At 42.1% G+C, this 27,859-nt stretch overlaps 1 protein-coding gene across 4 annotated transcripts in view; it reads right to left on the bottom strand.

Annotated features, from left to right (window-relative positions):
• Nucleotides 1–11,919: 11,919 nt before the first annotated feature.
• Nucleotides 11,920–27,859, bottom strand: part of SRGAP2 (SLIT-ROBO Rho GTPase activating protein 2) — a 192,917-nt gene continuing 176,977 nt past the window's right edge. For 3 of the 4 annotated variants that reach the window (XM_033152860.1, XM_033152862.1, XM_033152861.1), the window contains exons 19-23: nt 22,924–23,003; nt 19,549–19,729; nt 18,260–18,406; nt 17,310–17,637; nt 11,920–12,728 (exon numbers count right to left, since the gene is read on the bottom strand). In XM_033152860.1, the coding sequence (XP_033008751.1) occupies nt 12,348–12,728; nt 17,310–17,637; nt 18,260–18,406; nt 19,549–19,729; nt 22,924–23,003 (1,117 nt within the window). In that variant the 3' untranslated portion in view covers nt 11,920–12,347. Of the gene's footprint in view, nt 12,729–17,006; nt 17,074–17,309; nt 17,638–18,259; nt 18,407–19,548; nt 19,730–22,923; nt 23,004–27,859 lie in introns of all 4 variants that reach the window. The other variant, XM_033152863.1, reaches the window with a different exon arrangement.

The following is a 27,859-nucleotide window of genomic DNA, read 5'->3' as shown; positions in this document are numbered from 1 at the left end:
CGAACCAGAGCAGCGCACGGAAACGCCGTTTACCTTCCCGCTGGAGCGGTACCTATTTATCTACTTGCACTTTGATGTGCTTTCGAACTGCTAGGTGGGCAGGAGCTGGGACCGAACAACGGGAGCTCACCCCGTTGTGGGGATCCGAACTGCCTGCCTTCTGATCAGCGAGCCCTAGGCTCAGTGGTTTAGACCACAGCTCCATGTGGATGGGTCATTCTTTTGTGATGATAAATACTTAATTCCCGAGTCCAGGTCACAGGCTCACCCTATTCATACCTTGAATGTGCCCTTAAGGCAGGATTTGTGAGCAAAGAGACAATGGGGAGGTTTTCCCCATTTCCTCCCTCCTTACAGAGAAACATTTGAGGACAATTTGGGAGACACAAAATGGTTTTAGGACTTTTTTCTGTACTGTTTCAGACATGTGGTTTATATATTTATGTATGTGTTTGCTTGGTACATTTATTTTATATCTTAGACCTTATAATTCTCATAACAATAGAAAAGGTTATGATGGAGAATGCAACATTTTTCGGTCAGCCAGAGGCCATCGGTGTATATACTGCCTCTGAAGTTTGGGCAAGGGATGAGGAACCTGTGGCTCCAGGCAGCATGGCTAGTGGTCAAGGATAATTTAGAGAGCCACAGGTTCCCCACTACTGACTTAAGAGGTCCCATTCTTACCCCGTACGGCCCCACTGTTCTAATAATGTTAAGTGTGTTATCACATTAAGAGTGATGCATTAAAATTGTCATTGAGCTGCTCCCATGGGAAACAGAAATTATGCCTTGACCAACCAGCAGTCTAGTCTGGCTGTCCTGTTTAATAAATCACACCTAGGGACACCTGAATACATTGGGCTGATAGCACATGTGAGTTGAGAAAACCCTTTTGAGTTGCTCTGGGAGAGGGAATCATTCATCCTCGTCTCAGCATTGGCAGCATGAACCCCGGTACTTGTGACTTCCTGTGAAACCAGGGACAGAGCAAAGAACTTGTTGCAACCAGCTGCGTTTCAACCCTGCAGAAAACAGCTTGATTGAACATCAAAAGCCTTTCCCTCCTCCCCACACCAAAACTTGCTGTAAATAATTAACTCCCTGGAACAGAAACCAAAAGGGACTTTTGGAGCCGTAATTACAAAAATATGATGCGGTTTTCCCCTGCTGAAAAGCAAAAGGGGACAAAAAAATGTAAAGGAAATAAATCCCCAGCTAAATTAGGAATCATTCCTTTTGCTTAGCTACCTCCAGCTGGGGGTGGCTTGGAGGAATGCTCACTCCCCTCCACCCCAAGCTCCCTTGGCAACAGCCTGAAGATGAAACCTTTTGTAATCAGGGCATTGCAGGAGGTGGTCATGCTCAGCCACATCCTGTTAGCAACTAGACAGGTGTGTTTAATCTAAAATGGATGAGGGCTGAGGAGGAAGCATGGAAAGCATTAGAAACTTCAGTGTTCATTAGTAACTGACATTCCTTGGCAAATCAAAGGTTAAGGCCAATGGGAGGAACAAGCAAAGGCTCCCCGAGGACCAAGGAATGGGAAGAAAGCTCTGCGTCCACATTTTGTTAAGATGGTGCACATGTGAAAGTCTCTGGAGTGCCCAGATACCTTAACATTGACAAGAAGGGCCTGTCCAGATAGTAGCATTCCTTGTGGCTGGTTTTGTGTTGTAGAATGAAATTGGGAAAGTGTGAGGGTGTGTGTGTTGGTGCAACTGTCCCGGAAAAACCAGGACATCCTTTTTCCCATGAGAGCATAGCAGCCATTTTGGGTGCCATGATCTTGCCCTGAAAAAGTGCTTTTGGGAGGGGCGCCATCTTGTTTTGGGGCACTGTGTGAAGCTGCAATCTCACACAAGTCATGTGACTCATGCAGGAATGTGGCGCTGGAATATGGAGTCCCTGTTTTCTCCCGAGTCGTGTTGGTGGCTATGCAAGGGGTCTGTGCCACCTTAGAGGAATTGACTAGTTCCCATTACCAGTTAAAAGGTGACATATGAGGTTTTCTTTTATTGTATTAATCATATTTATTACGCGTCCTTCACCCTAAGGTCCCAGGGCAGGTTACAGCACTGAAACACAATACTAAAAATGATTTAGAACAACCCGATTCTTGTGGCTCACAGGTATCCCGTCAGAAGGCATATTAACACAAAGCCCTGCACAGACATTCGATTTATGTTTATTAAACTGGTATATCGCATCCCACTAGAAAGTCCCAAACTAAAACACAAGCAAGTAAAAATAAAATAAAATAATAAGGTAACACTCAAAACCCTTTCATCCTGGAAGCAACTCCAGAGCTCATTCATCTAGGCAAGTATAGACTCACACCTGGAGGGATAGATGTGGTTAAATAGTTTTGAAATTTATCCACAGAAACATTTTACATTTTAAATTATAACATCAAATTGAAGCTCTACCAGTCATATAGCAATAATAATAATACAGTAATAAGTAATAAATTTTGACATTGCACAAACTGTAAACGTGCCACTATCACCACAAACAGGAAGTGATGTCAAAAATTGTTCCGTCTCTTATCAATTATGGTTGAGATCAGTCTAAACATCTTGGTGGCATCAGGTTGGGGAAAGCTAGTTTAGACCTATCATAGTCTTACAATGCAAAAAGCATGTAACTCTTTGCTCACCTCTGTCTTTTTAGAAGTATGTATTATTAAATATTTGATTAACTCTAAATAATAATAAAAGAATCCTTCTCTTCCTCCTAAAGTTACTTTTCCTTCCAAGTACTTCTCAAGCCCTCTGGTCTTCCCTCTATTTTACAGCAGAGAAAAATGTGCTTTTAACTCATGTTACAGTCTGTGTTTCGAAAATTCCCCAGCCATAAAATATTTGACAGCTCTTCAGGGCTTATCACAGTTCAACAGCTAAGACACACTGGGGGTGAGGGAGGAGAGAGAGTTGTAAAGCAAAATCCTAATCCTTTAAAAAAAAAAATGACACACAGGAGCAAAATATCTTCCTTATTTCAGCAGAACCTAGAATTCCCTTCCACGTCAGCTTTGTCCTATTCAATAGTGAAAGGAATCGTTTGAAACATTCAGAGCATTTTGGAGACAAGGAAATAAAAAACAACAACAACAACAAACCTTTATTGTCACTGTACCACCTGTGTGCAGTGAAATTAAACGAAATCCTAGTTAACATATTTGAGATTATACATGAAGGGAAGCTACTTGGAAGTAAACTCCATCAATAGCAGTGAGACCTCCAGGTTAATAATTCATGTAGGGTAGAATTAGGGTCTACAACAAAACGTTGCAGCGTATATTCCCAGTTCCCACCCACTAAAAAGGAATGCTCCTGTTCAGGGCTGTAGTCAGCCTTGATGTCTTTGCTTCTTAGAGTGGGGGAAGTTTTAGGAGAGGAAAAGGGGAGAAAGGGGTACTGTTTTATTGGCTGTGCTTTACAGCACTATAGTGCTTTAGACTGGTGACAGGCTGCTGACCCCAAACTTGAGCATTGTAGAACTATAAAGCAGGAAGGAAGCTGGTTCACAAGAGTGAGAAAGGAAAACAGTGCCTTATTTATTTTTCTTCCTCCCCAAATTTCCCTGTATAATGCAAGGAGGGAATTTTTTAAACCATACAGCATGGATTCCCAACCATAGATATAAATGATAAACTCACACAACTTCTGGTCTCTTAGGTGGAAGTTAAGCGTTTCCTGACAGAAAACATGCGAAATCCAGATTTTAACAAAATCTGTGAGTGCACTCCCCCCCCCCCAACAACAACAAAAGGTAGCAACAAAGACAGGAGGTTTCTGTCTTTGACATTCAATATGAACCTGGAAATTCCATTTCCAAACAATTTGGTGAGGTAAGATTTCCCATCTCTATACACTTAATATCAACAGTCTATCTGAATGTTCATGCATTTTCCTCAGGCCATTCTGGCATTTCAAATATTCTCTCTCTTAACTGACTCATGAGTATACTTCTGAATACCAAGAGAGCTTTCCCCTGCATATGTAGAAACATACTAACTCACTCCAGAGGTAGGGGCACTTTGCACGGACTCATCCATGTTTGCTATTGGACATAATTATAATTCCAATGAATATGTAAAACGTATTCTCCTTGTAAGAAATTGTTTTTTCCTTGCTTAGGACTAAAGAACAACAGCACACAGGATAGTACAGTAGGGCATGGAGACAGAGCAGTGGGGGGTCATTGGGGTTGGGGAACCAGAACAGGAGCGCTAATATGAGAAGGTGGAAGGTCGGTCATCAAATCCTTCCTCCCTGGACATTCAAATCTTCATTAAATGTTCTCAGATTTCAGCCAACAATGATCAGGTCTTAAATGTTTATGTTTTTAAATATGTTGCAAGTCCCTTGCAGTCCTTTCTGAAGCAAGGGATTAACAAGCAATAATAATAATAATAATAATAATAATAATAATAATAATAGTACCTTCAGTGTGAAATTCAGCTTTCCTTTATACCCTCTGGCAAAGTCAGCTCCATCTGGGATTCTCAAAACACACAGGGATGCCTTTTCGGTGTCCTACCACCTGGGAATAATTTATTATTGACAGCTCCTGCATGGCTGGGTGAACCCTTGAATGACCCATCTCCCATAGGGGTGGAATGGGTAGGAGCAATCGCACAAGCCTCTCGAAAGAAATTGGCACCCTGCTGGAAAGACCTACATCAGTAGGCTCTGCCAAGTAGTTGAATCATGTAAGCATTATCCAAGCCACTGTAGGAGCTTCTCAGAGATAAGCAACTCTCAGTCAGGGAGCCACATGAACCATTTGTTGACACAGGAGATCAAAGAAGCCTGATATGCTAAGCCATCCCTGAAGGATTGCCTTCAGGAGTGGGGTTTTGTTAATGCATTTGATTTATTTGATAATTTTTTATCTTACCCTCTTGGGGCTGTTTTAGGTGGTTTCCCATTCAGTTGCAGGTCATGTCTAGCCCTGCTGAGCTTCAAACACAGAAGCACATCAGTTGTCTTCAGATCAATTTCCCTGTATTTTCCCACTGCCACCCTGCTCCAGAATCTTGCTGATTCCGCCTCCCAACCCATCTGCTTTTCCTTTATGTGGAGCATGCTGACAGTATCTCCCTGCGGGCTTCTGTTAACAAACACCTAGCTGAGTTTCCTCCCAAAACAATGCCAGTCATTTTCCTCTTATGGATGACTGCCTTCCATGCCACATGGGGATTCACCCTCCAGTTCTCAGAACGCTTAAAGCAGGACTGAAGCGGGAAGCAGATTGCAGCTGTGCAAGGCAAAGCAGACATTGGCTTAGCATGGTTGCAAGTCCCATTCCATACAAATGTATTGACAGTTTATCTGTATGTGAATCATCAGAATTAACTTAGTGGAAATAATAGCAGCAGATCCATGGCCAGTTGTTGGGGCCTCACTGAAGACTCAGTGGTAAAAGAAAGTAAGATGCCCATGGATTATATCTTTAGATATTTTAAAACTGCATTGCCAACTCAGAGGAGAGAAGCATATGGACAGTTCTTTGGTTAGTTATCTTCCATACAGTTACAGCACTGCGCAACCAACATACAACATAGGGGGCTGCTTCTCCCCCTACATCTTTACAGAAGTGGTTGCTCATTCCTCTTGCTACTACCTCTTGATCTATGGTCAGGATGTAAATACAGTACACTGCACAAAGGTAAGATCCAAAAATCAGGTCCATGAGTGCCATGACCAGAGGTCTTGCTTGTAGCTCCAATTAGTAGCCCTTCTGTTTCAGCAAAGCAGAGGTACCGGTAATCCCTGGGTTGAGATCCCCACTCAGACAGTTACTGTCTCTTGGCCTATCCTATCTGCAGCGCAAACTAGGAATTTGCCTCCTACAGGGGTAGTGAATGCCATCAACTTGGATGGCTTAAAAAGGATGGCTTAAAAAGAGAATTATACACATTCATGGAGCACAAAGTGATCAATGGCTATGTTCCACCTTCACTATTGAAGGCAGGAAGGCTCTGACTGCCAGTTGCTGGGAATCATAGCTGGGGAGAGTGTTGTTGAGTGCAGCTCCTGCTTCCTGGCTTCCCATAGGCATCTGGTTGGACACTATGAGAACACTGGACTGGAAGGGCCATTGGTTTGATCCAGCAGCCCCTCTTACACTCTCATGTACCTCACAGGATTGGGGTGAAGATAAAATGGGAAACTGGAAAACCTCATATCCCACCTTGAGCTCCTTTGGAGGAAAGGTGGGTTGTGAATGTAATAGTAAACAAATAAATAAATAAATATATTTCACACAGAACAGACATTACACAGGTTTGTCTGTAGGCCAGCACTTCCACCATACCCAAACATTTATTTTTCCAAAACTATTGCTAATGACAACAGATATATTTGTTTCCCCTCAGTACGGATTTAACAGTTCCAACACATTTACTCCTCTAATACTGTACAATACTGTACCAAAAAGAAAGAAGAGATGTACCTCCAATATTGTACATAGTAGTATATATACAAAGTACAATTTTACAGTTTGCTTGGGTTTTTTTTCTTTTTCTTTTTACTTTGAAAGGAAAATATATACACCATATATATAGATTGGTGTAGAAGATTAACAAACAATGGAAAATTGCTTTTAAAACAAGAACATTTCATTCCAAACCCATTAAAACAACAGTTGTTAATTTAAAAACAACAACAACCCATATAATCTAAATGCACTGAATGGACCCAAACCTGACTTTGCAGGATTAGATTTCAAAACATAAAAATTGAAGACTATTAGACTGTGCAACTGAACTGTGTTACATACAGTAGAATAAAGACATCACTGCCATTCCTTTTCAAATATATATATGCGTTAGCATTTTGGCTACATGGATTACTGTCTTTTACGTCACCTGTTCATATTTTAAGTATATTGCTCTAGCAATTTGGCACCCACAGAGCCCAACCCAGGAAGCTCTGTTTAGGCAGGTTATAGCCTTCAACTTCCAGAGAGAGAAAAATCTTGCTAGTGCCACTATAACTTGAAGCTTTATTTCCATCATATGGAGCATCTCACTCGTAAAGAAGAAAGCACAGCCTAAAAGATATTGGTTCAAATGTGATTCTAAGATTGTGTGTGTGTGTGTGTGTGTGTGTGTAATCAGAAATATTTGCATTGGAAGCTCACACATTGTTTTTTATTTTATTTTAAAGAAGCAATGACCCAGACCCTTAAATAGACTCCCTCATGCTTGCCAGATCAACTATGATGGAAATTTCTATTACATTTTGCTTCTTTTGCATCTAAGCATTCGAACAGGAAAAGTTGTTGAAACCTTTGAAAAGCAGCTACTGCACGTGCATATTTGGTTGTGCGCTATGCAGCAGAAAGGCAAGATTGACTTTTCCAAAGCATTGTGCAGTCCAAGCTTCATTCATAATTATCTGAGGTGGGAAAACATTTCTAGAAGCTATTCATAAAGCTATAAGCAAGGCAGAAATCTTCCCACGAATACAAATTTTTAGGACCCATCTTTCCTAGTCATGTCTGAGACAATTTAGCACCACATTTACATCCAAACCATTTGCTTGACACAAGCATACTGTGTTGCCCTTTTGAGAATTTGCATCCTAAAAGACACTCAGGCGAGAGACTTTCTGGGTAAACATGTGACTTTGCAGGCTTATAAGCAAAGAGCAACTTGGTTCTCAGTTTACTCCCTGTGTCTTAGGTACATATTTCATTATAGTTTTGTAGCTACCCTACTGAAAGCTTGCTGTATTTTAAAGCACAGTATACATTACACCCTAGAAAAGTCAGTGAAAGGAAAGATTAGTCCTGAAAGGTCTTCAGCCCTTTGGACTGTGACCCAGAAAACATGTCAGCTAAAATTTGTTATCAAAGAGAATGGCTACATTCATGAGGCTCTAGTGTTTTCCATGCAACAGGGCCAGATACCAGAATTGGGAGTATGATACCAGCACCTTGGGAGCAGAGTCCAACCCAGTGAAGGATATGATCAGACAAACTCTTTCCCTTTCCTCTTGAAACAATCCAGAAGCAGGCCAGAAGAAGGCAACGGAGGCAGACATGTTAGAGGAAAAGAGGGACCCTGGGCTCCCTAGCAAACTCCAAAGGGAGAATGATACTTGGGGGGGGGGTTTCAACTGTGGAGTGTTTCTCTTCTCCCTGGTATGCTCCCCCTGTTTCAGATCATTAATAGGGGGAGCAGTTTGGAGAAGATGGGCAACTAATGTCACCTGCAGCCCAAAATCAGGGTCAGAAAGACAGCTGAGATGCAATTGTGCTGGTCTCAAATAACAGTGCTCTATTCAAGTGAAATAGAACTCAACAGAGAGTTACAGATACGGACATTATGCACTGTTATGCAGAGACATTAATCTTTGGCGGACTGAACCTTGCGGGCAGCAGTGGCGGCTGCAGGGAGATTCTGACTTTCACCCGCCAGGGGCCCCAACCTTCGTAGAGGCTCATCAAAAGAAAGCTAAACGCCATTGGCCATGGCTGTAGGAAGAGGAAGAGCACCTGCTTCGTTTCACACCTTGCATTTCTACTTTCTATTGGGGGTGGGGGCAGGATGTTACCTGAACAGAATATTATTCAAAGAATTGTATTATTAGTAAGAGAATGAGGGTTTGGGGGATTCCCGCCTCCCTCAATAAGTATGTAAAGGATAGATTTTTTTTCATGATCACAGTGTTATTTAATATCCAGTGCTTCACCATTTAGTCAGTAGAGATATGAGAGAAATGCGATGTTTTAGCATTGGGGTGTGTGTGTGTGTGTGTGTGTGAGAGAGAGAGAGATATTTCAATGTATTAGCATGTGTATCTGAGCCTAGAGGTTGAAAGGGGCATTTAGATAACCACCGTTTGAAAGTGAAATGCTTAACAGTAAGTAAAACACATTATTCTATGGTCAGCTGGAAGAAATAAGAGTTTAGTTGCCAAGTTACAGGTACAGAAACTCCAGATTGTCAGCTAAAATACTTTTATTCCCCTCCATAATGTCTACGTATTACTTCCATCTATTTGTTAAATGCTGGTCTTGCACAAGACACTAAATTACATTGACTTTAGGCTTTGTATCTCACGCTGGTAGATGAAGCTGCATTTTATGGGCATATCTAAACCACAGATGAACAGAACAATCCTCTGCAGGGTCATTTGGCAATAAGTCCCACTGTATTCAGTGCAGATTCCCAGGAAACTGAATGGGACTACAGCATTAAAATCAGGTTTTGGTGTTGTTGTTTTTTAAAGTAATGCCCTCTTTCCAGTGAACCTGAGTATCTGTATGTTGTGTATGGGTATGTTTGTAATGTAGATATGCCCTAAATCAGAATTTGCCAACCTGGTACCCTCCAGATGTTTTCGACTGCAACTCCATGGGCTGGCTGGGGCAGATGGGAGTTGTAGTGCAAAGCGTTTGGAGGACACTGGGTTGGCAAAGGCTGCCCTAACAACAGTAATTCATGTACCAGAGATATGTGGGAAGTGCCCTTTCCATTAGCGCAAGGGCATGAAAATCTATGCAAGAGAAACTGATCCAAATTGCCTAACTTAGATTTTAAAGTAAGCAATTTAAGCAATTTTTTAAATATAAAAAATAATGAACATTCCTGGGAGCTTGCCTGTGGAAAGTTGTTTTCACATATACATGTTCAATATAGATCATGGTGCATGTTTCTAAAATTCCGGTTGGATAGCATATGATATGGTGTACATCCTTTGACAATTCTACTTCCTTTTTAGTAGGTCCTCCCTAGTGCTGAGTTCAGCCAAAAAAGAAAAAAAGCAAGTTATATACAGAAAGGTCATAAAAATATCAAGCCATTAATCATTATTTTTTTGCCAGTTTGCACCCATATACCAAAACACTTTGAAGACATGAAATCTCATTTTGTTCCAATGTGCCTTGGGTGGCCGGCATGCCCTTCACTGGTACAAGGCATGGTATAAAACCTAGACAAAATAAGGCATTGCTAGCATGTGCTCAATAGCTTTCCTATGAAGAAATTCTGCCTCCGTCCCTGCACCCCACCTTGGGTAGCAACATAACACTAGGCCTGCTAATGCCTTGTGCTAAAGGGAGCCCCATGTGCCTTCAATGACAGCAGTTAAAGTGTGCTGCAGGAAAGGGAAAGGCTGCACCTAACTAAACTGTCATGTTGCTGCTATAGGCACAGAAGCCCTGCTCTGGCCAAGAAGCTGGCAACCCTAACATGAACTTACAAAACTAAAAAAAAAACAACAGTAGTTTGGCCTGAGTGAAATACTATTCTCTTAAAAAAGAAGAAGAAGAAGAAGAAGAAGAAGAAGAAGAAGAAGCAGCAGCAATAATAAAGAATTAAGATTCCTGGATTAGAAGTCTGTCCCATCCTGAGAATGAATGATCAGGTTGCAGTGCTCAGGTCTTTCACTTGAGCTGGCCAAGGTCCAAGATGCAGAAGTAATGTGCGCACACGTACCAGGGAGTGGGGTGGGTGGGGTGTCGGTGTATTTAAAAGGCAACAGCTAGTAAAATGTTAAGGAACAGAACTGCCCCTCCATTAAAAAAAGACAAAAATCATTTTACATGGTTTTGTTTCTACCACCATTTGTGAGATTGTCAAGTCTTTCTAGACATATTTTTTTTTTTAAAAAAAAACAATTTCCCCCTAACTTGTAGGGAGCTTAAAAGAAAATATCTGACTAACAACCTTAGATTAATCTGAAGACTACTGTAATTTTGTTTACATAAGATTAAGTATTTTGCTTCTATTAAAATATCAAATACCAACAATTTCATTCATAAAACCACAAGAAAACAGACTGCAGTTCAGACCTAGCGCATGAAAGAAAACACATTTCAGTTCCTTATCTTGTCCTCAGCTGAGGATCAAAGAAGGCTAATGGAATCCATATTAATTCATCGTTCCTTTGGTTGGTGGTGATAGAGGCAGCAGAGAAATTCCCAGTTGCTTATGAAGTCTGCATTTCTTCTTTTTTAAAATGGTTACCCTCTTGAAAAATATATTCCCATTCAACGCAAACATGAGTCCATACAGTCTGTTGGAATTCAGAACAATTGCAGTCCATCACTGTAAATGCCAGATATAAGATGATTCATTTTACTGTCTGTACTTATAGACATGGTGACCTGGCACAGAAATATGCTGAATACTGGACTATGTCCACATCCCACAACAGCTTTTAATTTATTTGCCCTATGCTGCCATATCAGAAGCTCATAGGAGACTGAGCCACAAGCTGAGGAGGGGGTGGGATGGGGGGGCAGAGAAGAGAGAGACAGAGACAAGCAGGGTCTAGCTGCTAACTAGGATTACTAGATCTTGAGTCTATGATTGTTCAGAACTGGAGTGGTTGGCCTGAACCTATCTCATTTTGCAAAGACCATTAAAGATGTACACACTTGGAAATGCCAGAAAAGAGACAGAGAAAGACTGATCAGTAGTAGCTGGTTTTCAAAATTTAACCTACGTTTTCACTTTTGTCCCCCGGGTGCCCATGAAAGTGCACAGAGGCTGTTCTAGAGACACTGTTTGAAAATCTCATTTCAAAAGCATTCACGCTGCTTTTAGGTCTGGAAGCACCAAGCAAAGATATAAGTAGGGGATGTTTAACCATGCAAGCTCTAATGCTCTTTATTTCCCCTGCAATATCAGTTTAACTTTAAACGAACACATGCATATGTGCGCATGTAATATGCCTCATTTAAACCGAGGCTAAGCTTGTGCACTTTTCATGATTTCTTTTTTTAAACACAGGGCAGAAAACGTATGTCTGAGAACATGTACCCCTGAAAAAAATGATGCAGGCTGTAATGGAAACTGACCTGACCTTGTGTGGCACCATTATGCACTGTAATAGTGCACAAAAATACGCCCCAGGCATACCCGGCCATCTAAACCAGTGAGATCAAAAACATCCATGGGTGAACAATATTGCATTGTATCCCTGTAGTGGTTGAAGCACAGAAGTCTTTTCTGCTAACCTCTAAAAGATGACCCTGAAGGTTTCCCTTAGTGACCAGACACTCAAACAAGGCATTGACTGTTTACCACTTAGTTCTGTCTTTTCCTCACTGATTTCACAGCAACCTGATATATGACTTCCTATGTCTCGGGCTACACAGAGCTGTGATGTCCTAGCATCACAGGTGATGGGAGGTGCAAAATGAGACTTAATTAGTTGGGGCTTTCCTGTTGGGAGAATCCCTGGCGATGGTAACTTCCAAACTAATCTTCAGCAGAAGTTCAATACTAATTAAATAGAAATTTCTAACATCTCCTTAACAGGGTCCCCTCATCTGAAACAAACAAACAAAAAATTTGCTATATTCACAGTAGGCTTTCAAGTTCAGACAGTACAGGACTTGTCAGTAGACTGTTGAGATGCTGAGGCAACCACAGGGCTTGTGGTGTTTGTTTTGGGGAAAACTGCAGGCTTTGGCCTGGTTGCTGGAGGTTTGACAGGGGCGGCCATTTTGACAGACTTTGCTGGCCTGAAGGCGCAGGGAATGTCGCTTGCTGTGCTGGCACTCCGCTGGAAAGCTGGTTCAGAGTCTTTGAGGATCTGAGTATGCAATGGGCTGGAAGGCTCTGAGGTGGGTGCCACAACAGGGGAGGTTTTCAACGGCTCCAGGGTGTCCAGGACAACATCTGGCGCGTGCTTCACGCTGCTTTGCCTTTCCAGCTCCCGCAGCTCATTCAGAGCAGAGTTCATAGTAGCTTCAATATCCTGCAAAGGAGAGACGTTGGAAGCAATTAAAGGAGCTAGAAAACAGCCCAACTAATTCTCTGTGGTGTCTCAAAAATATTAAGCAAAAGCAGACAGTGGCAGATGCTGCTCCTGTCATAAGAGGAATGATATGGCATGGAAGATCTCTTCCAAGTGACATGACCAGTCCCACTATCCTTCCTTGCAAGGTAATATGGACAGGGTGGGAAACTATGTGGCCAGAGGACCAGCCTGTTGCTATCTGTATGAGGCCAGACATCCAACCAACTAAAAAATTATTGTATTTAGAGTTGAAGACTTCAGTTAGATCATACATGTTTTCATAAAGCTGCATGGGTGGACTGGAGCTATATCCTCCTTACTTTCTGATCATCAATTGCCTTCTCTTTCAAGCCTTGAGAGCTAGAGCTCAGCAAACCAAGAGGCCTCTACGATCTTATTCTGACCTTGGTGCCTTTTTATCATTGGTAGGGATGTTGGCTTTATGTGTGGTACTCAAGACAAATTGTTGCGGAATTTCAGTCCAGAGTACATGCCAGGTAATAACACTTTTCTTTAAACCTTTTCCCTGGTCGGATGGCTGGTAGGAAATGACTGAAACACTGGTAGATAATAGCTTGAAAAGCAAGGAGATGGATAAGAGGAACAAGAATGATGCTTGAGAAAACAGACTTCTCAAAAAGAGTAGAAACCCTTTATGCTGCTAACTATGTGGCAAATGGGCAATATGCAACTCTAAATCTGGAACATGACACATATCAGCATTTCCTCACTGAAGCCACTTGCTATTCTATAGTGTTTTTAAAAGATATATGAAAAATGTTGCTTATATGACACTTCATTCTTGCTTCACATGAAAGTTGCAGGATATAATGCAAAGGTCACAATTAGGAACAAGCATCAAGCCTTTAAAAAAAAAAATCTTGGCTGGATCATGACCTAAGTTTGCTTAGAAGTTCAGCTATAGATGTGGCCTTGACTGGTGCAATACGATTCTTGGAGAGCTCAAATGATTTAGTGTTTCCATGACTCACATCTTGGCTACAACATTTTCGTTTCCTCATAGGCATTTTAAGGCACACAGGGAGGTAAATCAGTCAAGGAGGAGGATGAACCAAAGATGGTAACCAGATTCCTCCCAACACAGTCTGAAAATATCTTAAAGCAAAACACAGATTTCAGAGATACTGGTGTCAAATGCAAGAGATGTAGCTCACACTGTTTGAAATGACACCTGAGAGTACATGAAAGGGGAGCTCTAATTTAATGCAGCCCATTTTTCTTTTATTGAGTGTATTTCCCTATGGAAACAATAAATTACATAAGGGCAAAAAGAGGAGGGCGGATAAAAGCAGAATTTAACTGACAGGCAAGAGAGGCTGCTATATGTCATTGAAAGCATTGCAAAAAGATATAATCCACATGTAGCCTTCTCATACAGACAAAAGATGGAAATGCACCATAAGAGCAAAGGACAGCTTTTCAGAAGAGGACCACAATATGTATTATAGACAAGACAGAAACTGTAGAAGCTAGATCCTGTTCCCAGGGCTGGTTAGGATAGCCAAGATCCAGCTCTAATGGTGACCTCTGTTTACAATCCAATCTGTGGTGTCCAAGAATCTGAAATGTTCAGCATCGACTCCAGCATGAAATCATATGCTCTTGAAAGAGGTGAGATGAGAATGCATGATGGGCACAGGATTGCAGCCCAAATGGTAAATGACTTGGTGGTTGGTTCTGCTCATTTTGAGTGCCTTACAACAAATAACTGGACAGGAAAAGAAATCTGTCTCATGCCCCACACCCCAACATGTGGCATGGAATAACAGATAAAGACAATGTGTGCCTGCTTATTTCCAAGACCAGATTTATGGATGCTGTGATAATGTGATTCAAAGAATTATCTATTAGCATTTGAAGGGACTTTATTATCTGATGTTTTAATACAGTTTCTTTCTCTCCCTTTACAATTAAGTGGTTATATAGTTTCCCCCCTTTAAAGTGAGTGGGGTGTTTGTGCATGTGTCTTTCTGTCTGTCTGTCTGTCTGTCTGTCTGTCTGTCTATGTCTATATCTATATCTATATCTATATCTATATCTATATCTATATCTATATCTATATCTATATCTATATCTATATCTATCTATATCTATATCTATATCTATATACACCTGCCCTAAGGCAGAATAAACAATGAAATAAAAGTAACTGCACATGACCAGGAGGTATAAAAGCCAAACATTCAAACAACAGCAGCAAACCCTTCCTCTCCTCTTGGGCATCTGACAACCTAGTGATTTTCTTCACCCCATTTTAGCCTAGCTTCTTTTCTTGGAATGCCTAACTTTGTAATATGAGATTCAAGTGCGTGTGAGCTTTTGACAGATTCATCACATAGTGAAAAGCAGAAGACCTGGCCAAGCATGTAAGTGCAATACACCTACAGTTGGAGAGGAAACCAAGGACCAAAACCTTCTCTGAGCACATAGCATAGCACTGACACTTAGATGGATCACCATTTCTGAAGACTGGAAGGATACTTCAAGTCTGTAGCAGTTTTAAACAAATGATTTCCAATGTATTCTGCAACTGCACAGTCCCAGACACATGACGAGATGATTTTTTTTCTTTGTAGTGAACCAGTTTTGCATTGAACAGAAACGCCTGCTCAGTTTTTAGAAGGTGAACATACATTATGTGGATATGGAGTAGTTAATTGAGAAAAAATTCCTTGCAAGGCTTCCTTACTGGTCAAAAGGAACACATTTTTTGTGGGCTTGTGTTCCACTCTGGACCAATGTCGCACTATCAACCTTCTGTGAAAACAGTGCTCATTTCAAAAATTAGAGGAGGAGGGGAATCACATGATGGCTTTACGCTAACATGGTCTAAAAGTCTCAGCGCCCACATCCAGCCACAGCTGTGTACACACCAGTGAAACCATCCCCTATCCCTGCCAACAGAAACAAAGAGATCTGCTTTGTTTGAAGGTAGCTCCTTATCACTGACTGAAATTGAGAAGTGAGAGAAAAGCTACTACGAAAATTCCATAGAAACAGGATAGATTGTTGTGTTCTTTTCATGATCCTTTAACCTCTAAGTGCAGTTAAACAAACTCACAGATCTGGGCTGTGGGTTCAAAACAGAGGCACCAAAAACTCAGTTTTTCAAAAATCCTGGCCTTTGAGATTCTAACACAGATTCCTGAAAGCACAGAACATTAACACTGCATATAGCTCTGTTTTCACCAAAGCCTTTACCAACATTTATCCCAAATGATTTAGGGGAAACAGAGTTAGATGATGAAGATGATGACAGTAAGTGGAAAGAACACACAGTGAAAAAATAAAATGTGATTCTTAATTCAGGTAATTGCACTACAAAAAAAAACAGGACTGGGGAGAGTGGTTATGATGGTGTTATGGCGCTCATTCCCTGACTGTTAGTTTCAGCAAGGTCCAACATTATCAACTGTAGAAACAGAACAGTAGGAAAAGGATATATAGTGTTAAAGCAGGTATGTTTCCATGCACTTTTCACCAAGGTGTATCCCTTGGGTGGCAAGAGATTTGAGTGTATTATACAAGATGATAAAACTCAATGGAATAGGTATACACCATATAAAAATGCAGGAGTTCTAGACAGTCTGTGGTCCCTTTCACATTTGTATCTCAAAGTCCTGGGTGAGCAGAAAAAGACAAAGTTAAATGGCTTCCTGCTTACCTTAGAGGACTTCTGTTTCTCAAAGCACAGGAATCTGGGCAGATCCCTCTGTTCTACATTGCCTGTGAAAACTGCTTATGTTTTCTAAAACCATAATCATGGGAATTGTAGTCCAAAACATCTGGAAGACACCAGATGGGGGAAGACTGTCTAAAACTAACAGGAAACATACTCTGCCATTTTTGCTATGGGTTAAACCAAGAGCATTAAATTCCCATAGCTTTATCCATTTCTATGTTTTAGCAATTTCCTCATGGACATGTAAAGAGCAGAAACAATTAGTCTTCTCTCAAAGTTTAAGTGAGTCACATGTGATCAAAATTTGGTCATGTAGCCAAGGTTCTCAATCAAATGCATCTTAGCTGGGATGCTCTGATGCAGATAATTTCTAACCCTTATGAATCTTTGGAAATTGGTCTCAAGTTGATTAAACAAAGGCGCTGTTCCATGCTTTTTTTGATTGACTAGGCATGCAGCAATCACAAACCGAGCTGATGTTTTAGAACTGAACAGAAATTTAAATGTTCGAATTTTAAAAATTCAGAGGTTACCTCAGAATTCAAAACTTGACTTGTTTTGATCACCTCTAAGGGGACGCTTCCTGATCTGAAGCAAATACTGAAGCAAAATATAAAATATTGATATCAAATAACATTTGTTGCTGAATATACAACATTCACAGAACAGCTGGAACATATTTGAGTATTAGATGAATGTTTTAGTGAATAGTCAACATCAAAATTCACAAAGGATATTTTTTTAACAGAATGGGTAACACGGGGTGGATATATTTGTCTACCACTATATGCAAGTTAAGTACCATCTTACCTCAACCTGGCCTAGCTTCTTATTACCTGTGCAATGACTTCAGGGTCCATGGGCCGGTGGTTATTAAAGCTCTTTGACCTTCCAGTGGTCACATTTTTCCGGATGTGGGGGCTATCTATCCTGTTCTTCAGAGAGGCATGCCGGCTGAGCGAATTGAGGCTCCCATGGCCACTGATGGAAGATGCATCTGGTACCTCTTTCGGGAGACTTTGGCTCATAATGGGTTGTGAGGAAGGGCGTGAACTGGCCACAGCTCCTGGTGGGACTGGTTCTCCCAGGGAGCTGGGCAGCCCGTGGCTGTCACTTTGACGAAAAGCTCTTCGTATGCTGCCAGACTCTGGTCTCTTTCTTTGCCTGTCACCATAAAAGAAGCAGGGAGTGGGGTGGGGGTGGGGGTTAAGTGTTATAGAAGTTGCATTTCAACACAGGAATCCCAGAAAGGCAATGAAAGGATACTGAAATCGCAAAATAAACATTCTGAAGTAAATCACCTTTTCCACTCTGCTTATAATAACAAGCCAGCATGAAGGTTAGTGCGTCAGAATAGAAACAGGAAGGACCCAGGTTCTACTCTCCACTTAGCCGCAAACCTCACTGGTTGATTTGGCCAGCTTCCCTCAGCCCACTTTATAGGGTTATTACAGGGGGGAAAGCAGGGCAAGAATCAGGCACACTGCTCTGGGTTACTTGAAGGGAGGGTGGGCTAGGAATGTAAAATATAAATGATTGATTGAAACAAAAGGTTTCAACATTATTGGCAGCCAAATGAGAAGTGTTTCAGTACTGCGAAATGTTGGCCTACTGACCTGGATGTCAGAGCTGCAACTAGTAGTATACTCCCAATGGGACAAAACATTACATAAAACAATACCAATAAGCCAAACTAGTTCAACAGCTCAAAACTAAACAAAAGAAAAAAACAATGCTCCACATATACATTAAAGAGTAGTAATACAAAACTGATATTAACTCTTACTTATTGATATTTGCAAGATAAATGTCTGCAACATGGGTCCCACTTGGGCAGTTGGAACCAGCTCTGGCAGTCACCTTTTCTTCCGGTGGCTCTGAATTTACTTCTATTTCAGATTTTGGGCTTGATCTTTCTGATACTCCATCCTCACTAGATAAGAAAAGAGCCACAACCACAAAACCTATGTTACATCCTCATGACAAGCCACAGTAGAAGACGCAACAGCCAGAACAATTTTATCATCAGTTATTTTTAATGCTCTCAAATTACAACATCTCATTTTAATGCTTTACTTAAAGGCTGGGTGGTGTTCTTAGACCCTGAGAGTGGTCATAATGTAGCTTGTAAAACTAAGATGCTCTTGGGGGGGGTGTTGTTGACTATTTTCATATGATCACATGAAGCAGCTGAGCATGTGTATAGGGCAGCAGTGAGGGATCTGGAAACCAACTATGAGGAATAGTTGGAAGACCTGGGCATGCCTAGCCTCAAAAAGGTTAAGGGAGTGGGGGCAGACTTTGGTAATATGGTAATATGAATGAAGACAAAATCCCCCCAATCCCTTTTGGTACAGTTGTTTTTTTTATAAATATAAACGTTTTGACTTTTAATATTATGTTGCACCCCCTTGGCTCAGCGCCCTGTGCGGGGGAACCACCCACACTGCCCTAAATCTGGTGCTGAAAGGAGACGGCATGATAGGCACCTTGTATTATCTGAAGGGCTGTTATGCAGCAGATGAAGCAGACCTATTCTCTGTTGCTCCAGAGGGCAGGATTAGAATGCATGGGTGGAAATGAAAGGGAAGCAGATTTCGGCGACACTTCCTAACAGCTAGAGTTGTCTGATGGGAAGTGGTGTGCCCTCCTTCCTTGGAGGTATTTAAACAGAGGCTGGTTGCTAATCTGTCAGGAATGTTAAGGTTGCAAGATCCTGCATTAAAGTGCGGGGGTTGGACTAGATCAGAGCTTTGCAAACTTTTGATGTCGGTGACACACAAAATTTCATGACACAGTAATTAAGTTTTACTAGCAAACCAGGGGTTAAACTAACCCTTTTCCAGTCCCGGGAGCAGCACGGGGAGTGTTCGCACTACACACTGCTGCCGACACACTAACATGTTGTGAGACACAGTTTGGAAAGCTCTGGGCTAGATCCTCCCCAACTCTTTGTTCCTAATACCTTAAGGTGCAAATAGACATTCTAAGACATCCTCTTCCTCAGAAGCAATATTAAATCTGAATCCTGTTTATCCAAGTACCATGCCCCAATGGTCTTAAGAGGTAACATACGTGTCCTGGACAACGATGTATTGATGGGGGATCAGGCCATCAATTCCATTGTGACGGCCCTCCCACCAGTCGTCAGAGGCCCGGTGATAAAGCAGGAGGGAAGCCCCCTTTTTGAAAGAGAGCTCACGTGCTGTTCGGCCGCTGTAGTCAAATTTGGCTATTGCTTCAATAGGTTCACATTCTGCAGGAAAAAGAAACAACATTTCAATGAATTTGCATAAACTATCAGTGTTTAAATCATTCACCTTAAAAAATAAAATAAAAGCGAGGAATTCAAATATCTATATATGTTGTAAGCTGAGATACTGGAGGTCAAATGCACCTGGCAAATGAGGCCAGGCCATTTAGAAGCACGTTATACACCCTCCAAAGCGTTAGAGGTCTACTGCTACCAGTGAAATGTTCACGGATGCTTACCTCTATGGTGAACTCAACATAACTGTCCTGGCAGCTGGGGACAGGTGGGCCAGTCCACAGGATTTCCAGACACACAGTATTTTCTGTACTATGCAAAGAATTGCTCAGTTGGGAGTAGCCAGGTCATAAAATGGTAAAGCCTGTTGAGACCTTATTGGCTTCTTAGGATCTGGATCGTGCTGGGTCTGAAAGTTTGCAGTAGAACAACTTGCCAACTGCTGCACGAGGGGGAGTTAAATGAGGCACAAGGGGTTCACAATCCACATGAAGCTAAGGAATGTACAAGCCCTTGGTCTGGCTTGTAGTCAGGGTGGCATGAGATTGTGAGATGCTTTAGTTGAGATTCCTGTATTGCAGAGGGTTGAACTAGATGGCCCTTGGGGTCCCTTCCAACTCTACAATTGAGTGTACACACACACACACACACACACACACACACACACACCCTTCAGTGGATACCTAAATATATGCAGTCTAAATAAATGTTGTGAAGAAGATGCTTGGAAACTGTATTGTAATAGGTACACCAGGGACCCAAGACTGCCTGCAGCTCCCTGTAGAGTATACAGTTAGTGGCAAAAACAGGTTTGTTTCTGCACAGTGGAATGGCCTGCTGGAAATACTGCTCCATAGGGTGGAAGTTATTCCAAGTCATTACGTTCCCAAGCAATGAATCCCAATAGGGATCATGAGCAGAGTCTCCCTGCACTGAGGTTGCCCCCCCCCCCCCCGTAATCCAGTCCATGCTCTCTTCTACAATCTAATTCTTTGGGAGGAATTCAACATCATGCTAAGTGGGTTGTTCCATTCGCACAAGCATTTTGGCTTCCCAGATGAAGTGATCCCACCTCTCCTAAACTTCCTGAGCCAATTTCAGGGGAAATAGAGGGTACCCAGGGGGCAGGGAGGAAAGTCCATGTGGAAGGCATCTGCTGACAGGACTCCTTAGTTGAATCCCACCCACTGTATTCTAGCTCTGCCTCTCTTTCATGACTGGTTATCCCACTTCTTTCTACCTTACCACCTATGATGACCTCTACAATTGACCTCTCAGTCTTGAACCTTGCTCTTTCCTCCCTTCCTAGTCTTGGCAAATTTTGCTTGGCTCAGACGAACACACTCATTCAAAAACACATTATTATTATTACTGAATTCACTCTCCATTTGGATAGCCTTTCTCCTTGGCTGATTTTCATTATGCAATAAGTCACTATCTAAAAGCCCAACAGCAAGAATCAGGCAGCAACTTAAGTTATGCCTCAGAAAAGTTGCATGTTCAAAGAGGAAGCCCTTCTTTGGGCAAAGACAATTGTGATCTGGGTAGGCTCTCTCAGGAAGTACAGGGCGAATGTGTCTGAGACAAAGAGACTTCAGCACCGCTGTCTGACCCATCAGCCTTTGGAGCCCCTCGAACCAAGAAACTGAGCTTAACCCCCCAAGGCTGCAAAGTACAGAGACTGGCTGAAGGCCAAGCAAGCACATCTGTAAGACTGAAAATCCAGTAATGGGTTTTCCAGAAAGAAAAAGAGTTATCTGAACTATGCACTGCAGAGTAGTTTGTAGACAGAGAGCTAGAGTAATCAGCTCACACTAGTTAACAAGGTTTTACCAGGGTAACAAATCATTGTTGGTTTTTGCTGGGTTGGAGGCTTTGTTCAATGAATACTCCTTGAATTGTGTGCTTCCCTGTTTTCCTCTCGCTTGTTTAGTTTCTGGCACCAACTAACACATTTCTTTTCTTTCTTTATTTATTTTAAAGGGCCTCCATTGTGCATTTTATTACCAGCTAGGGAATTGTATATTTCAAATAGCAATTGTTTATTATACCAAAATCAGCAGGCAACTTGCAATATTCCCTTTTGGAATTTAGCCTATAGCCTGGCAAAGGATAATGACCTCTAATGCCCAGCAGGCCTGCACTACAGCTGAGGGATAAAGATCAAAAATAGCTACTGGTCCTCCTCTCAACTTTGAACCTGTTGTTGTTGTTTAGTCGTGTACGACTCTTTGTGACCCCATGGACCAGAGCATGCCAGGCACTCCTGTCTTCCACTGCCTCCCGCAGTTTGGTCAAACTCATGTTATTAGCTTTGAGAACACTGTCCAACCGTCTCATTATCTGTTGTCTCCTTCTCCTTATGCCTTCAATCATTCCCAACAGTCTTTTCCAGGGAGTCTTCTCTTCTCATGAGGTGGTCAAAGTACAGTATTGGAGCCTCGGCTTCAGGATCTGTCCAAAAATAGCTACTGATCCTCCTCTCAACTTTGAACCTAGGCATGGCCTATTAGTCTTTGTCCATTAATTATCACCCAATGGACCAGGAAAGGCTCCAACATTATTGCAATTCACACTTGGCATAGCAAGAGACAATGGAATTGGGGGAGAAAACCATCTAATCCAATTCTCTGTCTTAAGGCACGACTGTTAAACCTATTAACATAAACTTCATGATTACCTGATGATTACAGCTAGGATGGCTTACAGATTATAGTTAAGATGCTTTAACACACAGTTAAGATGGTTTAATACCATAGGCAGGAAAACAGGAGCAAAAAACAGCCCCATGACAGAGGCCAACACAGCCTAATTACTAAAACTGTGCACTTGGATTTCCAGATAGTTCAAGCAAGCAAGTCACAGAGATGTTATCAAGAGAAATTCAGAGACCACACCTCTTCTCCTGTAGTACATCTCCATCTTGCTACCTTGACAACAGCTCACTGAAATCTTTGTGATCAGTCAAGTATTAAAACTGGCATACCAGATTTGTGGCTCTAGCTAAGAAACATGAGGAAATATCTTAAACCCACCTTGCCTTGCTGGTAAATTCTGTTTTGTCCAATAAGCCTATATACACAGGGATGACACCCACATGCCAAAACGGCTGTCCCATCTCATGCGCAGCTTGAAAGTAAATGGGCAGCCAGCTTTGAAACTGCTGTCAAACAACCGCTTACCATCATCGCTGGTATGGTGTTCAGTGACCATATCCTGAGCTGCATCTTCTGTGGAGGCTGTCTCTCCATGGGGGCTTTCACTGCAAGAAGAAAGACAGAGAGGGCTACGTTGACGGGGCATGTTTTCCTGTTTTTTCAAAAAAGAAAAGAACTAGCTGGTAAATGGCATGTGGCACCAGGGGCATCCCAGTGACACTTGAACTTTTGGGTGGAAGAGCAATGTTTGATGGAGACATGCAAAGCATGTAGTTCGGAGAGTAGCAACCTTTTGAGGCTTGGGTGGCAATAGTAACTTCTCTCCTTAAGCTTAACTCTGCAGGGGGTGGGAGACAAAAGCTCCTACATCACACGGAGATGTCATAGATGGGGCTTTTGGAATAGGTCAGAAGATGGGAGGCACATCCCGAAGAATATGTGGTGGTCCATCTACTCCAGCACAGGTCAACATGTGAAGTTGCCTTACACTGAATCTGACTCTTGGTCCACCTAGCCCAGTTTACTCGGATTTGCATCAGCTTTCAGGGTCTCTGCTACCTGATCCTTTTAATTGAATATGCTGATGATTAAACTTGGAATCGTCTGCGTGTGCTGTACTACGGAGCTATGGGCCCTCCTAACAGTTTAGCTGGTGCCATGAAATGCTTAAAAAACATGGGGGATGAGGTGTGTTGTGTGAGAGCTGGAAACAAAGGCTTGAAGGTCTATCAGCAGGTGCCACATGAGGTGAGGTTCACATTGCTAAGCTCTGAATGGGACCTGTCTAAGATGTAAACTGCTTGCAAGTTTGTGACATGGTAGAAAAAGTTCTTAATTAAATAACTAAAGTACCCCTTGCCTGTCTCACAATGGCTTCTCTACAAACAATTCAAAGTGCTAGCTTTGACTTCCAAAGTCCTATACTGCTTGGGATCCCCATACATAAAGGATTGCTCCTTACCCTATGTACCTACCCAGGCCCTGAGGTCATCGATGGAGTCCCTTCTTCAAGTTCCCTCCCAAAATGAAATTTGGAGGGTAATTCCAAGGAAGAGGGTCTTTTCAATAATGGTCTCCCCTTCGTGGAATGTTCTTGCTAGAAAGACTTATCTAAAGTTTTGCCTACTTTATAAGATCTTATTAATTAATTAATTTTGTATATGGCCTTCCATCTGTAGATCTCAGGGCGATTCACAACGGTTTGACATCAGGAAAAGACTTATTTTGTTCACTGGGGCTTTATTCTTTATTGTTATCATTTTATTATAGTATTTGCCGAATGGTGGCATTATTTTCAGATTTTAGCTTTTGTAGCTGGGCTGTATTTTGTGGCTTTGTGTCTGTCTTGGATTGTGTGGCTGGATTTAAACCAATGTGGGTCAGTTTTACTGATTTATGTCTTTATTAAGTGGTTTCTTTACCCCCCCCCCCAATTTTACTGTGTATGCCACCTAGATAGTATTTTTATCAGGCAGTTCATAAATTGAACTGAACCAGCAAAATAAACACGTTTTGTTCCATATGCTCTGCGTCAGGCCCAAGGCTCAGAATAGACAAGCAAATACTTTAGTTATGTTGGTTCAAATGTCAAGCCTCCAACTCAAAAGGACATCAGTCATCCTGTAGCAGTAGATTTCTTGCATCATTAGGAGTCTGGACTAGAAGATCTTTGAAGTCCCTGTCAACTCTATGGGTGGGATTCACCTAAACAGCCCCAGAAGTCAAAACCTACTCAAGGACTTTTGCTCATGCAACAGGGCTTCCCCATACTATGTGCTCCAAAATTGTCTGGGGGGAACATGGTCGAGAGAGGGGCAAGCTGCAATGCTTGTAGAAACAGAACAATGAATTCCACATTATGATTCTGTCTGGAAAAAAACTAGTTGCTTTCCTCCTGTTTAGTTTTTCCCTCCTGCACAATTTTTCTTTCCTTTTTTTAAAATTTCACCAAGCTGCCCCCAACATCAAGCCTCAGAAGCTCTTCCAAATACAGATGGCACTTGGCACAAGTTGTGAAAATATATCAGACCACTAAAATAGTAGTTGCTGTGTATTTTTTATCTAGCCTGACATTGGTGCTGTGCAGTCGATGCAGACACATCCAGAGATAGGGCGTAACAGAGCCTTGTTCCCCTGAATGAGACCAGGATATAATAGGAATTAGACAGCTTCTGTACACTTCCATAACCAGATCTAGCTTTCCACCAAATCCCTTGGTCAAGGCAGTGAGATAAGGGGAGTGGGTGCATGTGTAGAGCCAAGGAAGGAGCCACAGTGGTGGCTGGTGCCAGTTGGGAGTGGTGGGGAAGAAAGTAGGGAGGCAAATGGTAGGTGGAGGCAGAGGCAATGTCAGGCAGAGACAGCAAATTCTAGTTTTGTCCTCCTCTTCCCTGCTTAGTTCTATAAAGGCAAAACTGAGACTAAGGAGGAAGAAACCATTGACCAGGGCCATCCCCTGGGGGAGGTGGATTTGGCTGAACACAGACTGAAGTTGGTGGTTACAGGTAGGTAGCCGTGTTGGTCTGCCATAGCTGGTGGGGCAGTGCCCCATTTACCCTAATGGATCAGCCTCTACTGGCCTCCCATTCTCCCACCTCAGTAAGTAGATGTCTGACATGCTTACAGTGCTGTCAAGTATCCCGTTTTCCCCGGGATTCTCCCTTATTTCAAGCAGTTTCCCGCTGCTCTCCCTTATTTTTTATTTCCCTTAAATTTCCCGTTTTTAATGGAAGCAGCTCCTCCCCTGCTGGCCAGGGACTGGGTGGGAAGACCTCGCCTACTTGGAGAGAAAAGCCTCAGCCCTCAAAGCAAGTGGGAGTCGTTTCCCGTGCTTACAGGGGGGTGTATTCCTCCCCCTGCATCAGCCCCTATCCGTCGCCGCCAAGCCCCTCAGCCAGCCAATAGGGTTAGCTGGCGGGCGGAGCCTGGCTGCCTTTGAGCAGCTGCTGCTTCCTGTCCTGTTTTGATGGGATCAGACAAGAAGACGATGGGGCTCCATCGTGTGGAGCACATGGCTGCCCTCCTCTTTGCTGGCTGCCCTCCTCTTTGCTCCGCTCCGAGCCTGAGCCCGCTTGGAGTTTACATTGCTGCTCCGCCCACTTTTGCTTCTGGCTCCGCCCACCACTGACATGTGACTGTCCCCGGGATAGGTGAGACTGCTGATCCCTTATTTTCAAATCCGAAACTTGACAGCTATACATGCTAAGTACCCATACAGTACATCTGGAAGGAAAGATAGGATTTGTTATGCCACCCCACCCCTCATTTTGGGGTATATCTGGAAATGTAAGAAGCTGTTGCGGATGCCACAAAATAACCAATTCACAGAATTAAAACACGCCCCCAAACAGCCCCCCAAAAGGCACACTTTGAACTGAACAACCACCCACACCCAAAAATCCATTAAAAATAACTGGGAGAGAAAGGGGACCTTAGTGGGCACAGAATCCTTCTGTGAGTGAGCATGACACCTGCAGCAGACGATATTTAGCCTTGTAGCTTACTAGATCAGAAGGGGGAAATAGATATGACAATTCAGACATTTACAGAAACCTCAGTATTAATCAAAAGGCACAATTTTGCCCTATTATTATTGTACCAAAATCAACTGGGTGGCTGCGGAAACCCAGCCAGATGGGTGGGGTATAAATAAAAATAAATAAAATAAAATAAAATAAAATAATAATAATTACTTGTTTGTGTACAGTTGTAGACTGATTTTTGCTCTCTCTAAAGTCCTCAAATGTCTTCACAGTGGAATGCTTTGTATCATCTTTTTTAGGAATTAACTGACCGACATTTTTAATAAAAGTGTGTGTATGCATATGCATGTTGAACAAAATGTAACATCTCATTACAGTTAATCTATATGAAACCCCAGCTTTTGAGTGCATGCAGAATCTGCATCTTAGGAGATGACAGGCGGTCCTCCTATATTTATCAAAGCATGGTAAGTAAGACATTTAAAGGCAATGGCGAACATTTCAGATTTTGAGATAATGAAGCTTATTATAAAAATGTACTGATGTACAGTCCAAAGATATAATACCATGCCATTCCTGCCCCCACCCAAAAGCTCAATCCTCATTCAGAATTAATTTCCTTGGTTGAAAGAGATACTGTTTTTCTAACTCTTACGTGGCCATTTATGTGCTGTACTGCAATGAGGCAGAACACTGTTACAACGTGTTGAGAGAACTAGTTTAGCCGCTAGGGCCCCCCTATCTCATGTACTGTTCTCCACTCAGTATGACTTAATCATATGATACATATGAAGCAAAAGTCGTATTTCTCCTAGCTTAATTACTCTGCACATAAGATGATGAACTGAACTCCTTTGCCTTCAAGGGAAGAAATGTCTGGTGAACTGACATGATCTAGTGCTTTTTCTAGAAACACAATGATTCCTATCACCTTGTGTTGGATAAATGGTCTTGTGGTGTGCGCAGGCCAATTTGTTTCCCAATGTTTCACAAAATCAAAACTTCTCACTACAGTTTGTCCCCAAAATGTTGAACCATGCACAAGGGTTGTGATGCACATGGACATCCAAAGTGAATGGAAAGTTAAGTTCATGGTAGAAAATTAAATGGACACTCAAAAGTCCATTTAAGACAAATAGATTTGAGACAAATAGATGTAGTAACAAAAAAACAAAAAAAAGAAGGACCCCCCCCAGAACACCTGCAATGTACAGGTATAAGGAACTTTTCACATTCATACTGAAAACGATGAGGAGCATCTGCCCAGCAACCAAAGACACATGTTCAATGAAAACTGAGCAAGATACATGTCACATAATGGAAACAGAATGAATGAACAATTGCTTTATCTGAGATACTAAGAGGGTACATGTCCTGAATAATGCACTTTTCTAAAACACTCAAATAAACATTCTGATGATTGGCGCCCATTGATGATGCATCATTCTTCTGTTAAGGGTGGGAGGAGGGTGGGAATG

Source organism: Lacerta agilis, chromosome 6 (assembly GCF_009819535.1).
Source record: "Lacerta agilis isolate rLacAgi1 chromosome 6, rLacAgi1.pri, whole genome shotgun sequence".
NCBI lineage: Eukaryota > Metazoa > Chordata > Lepidosauria > Squamata > Lacertidae > Lacerta > Lacerta agilis.
This window is presented reverse-complemented; position numbering and strand designations above follow the sequence as displayed.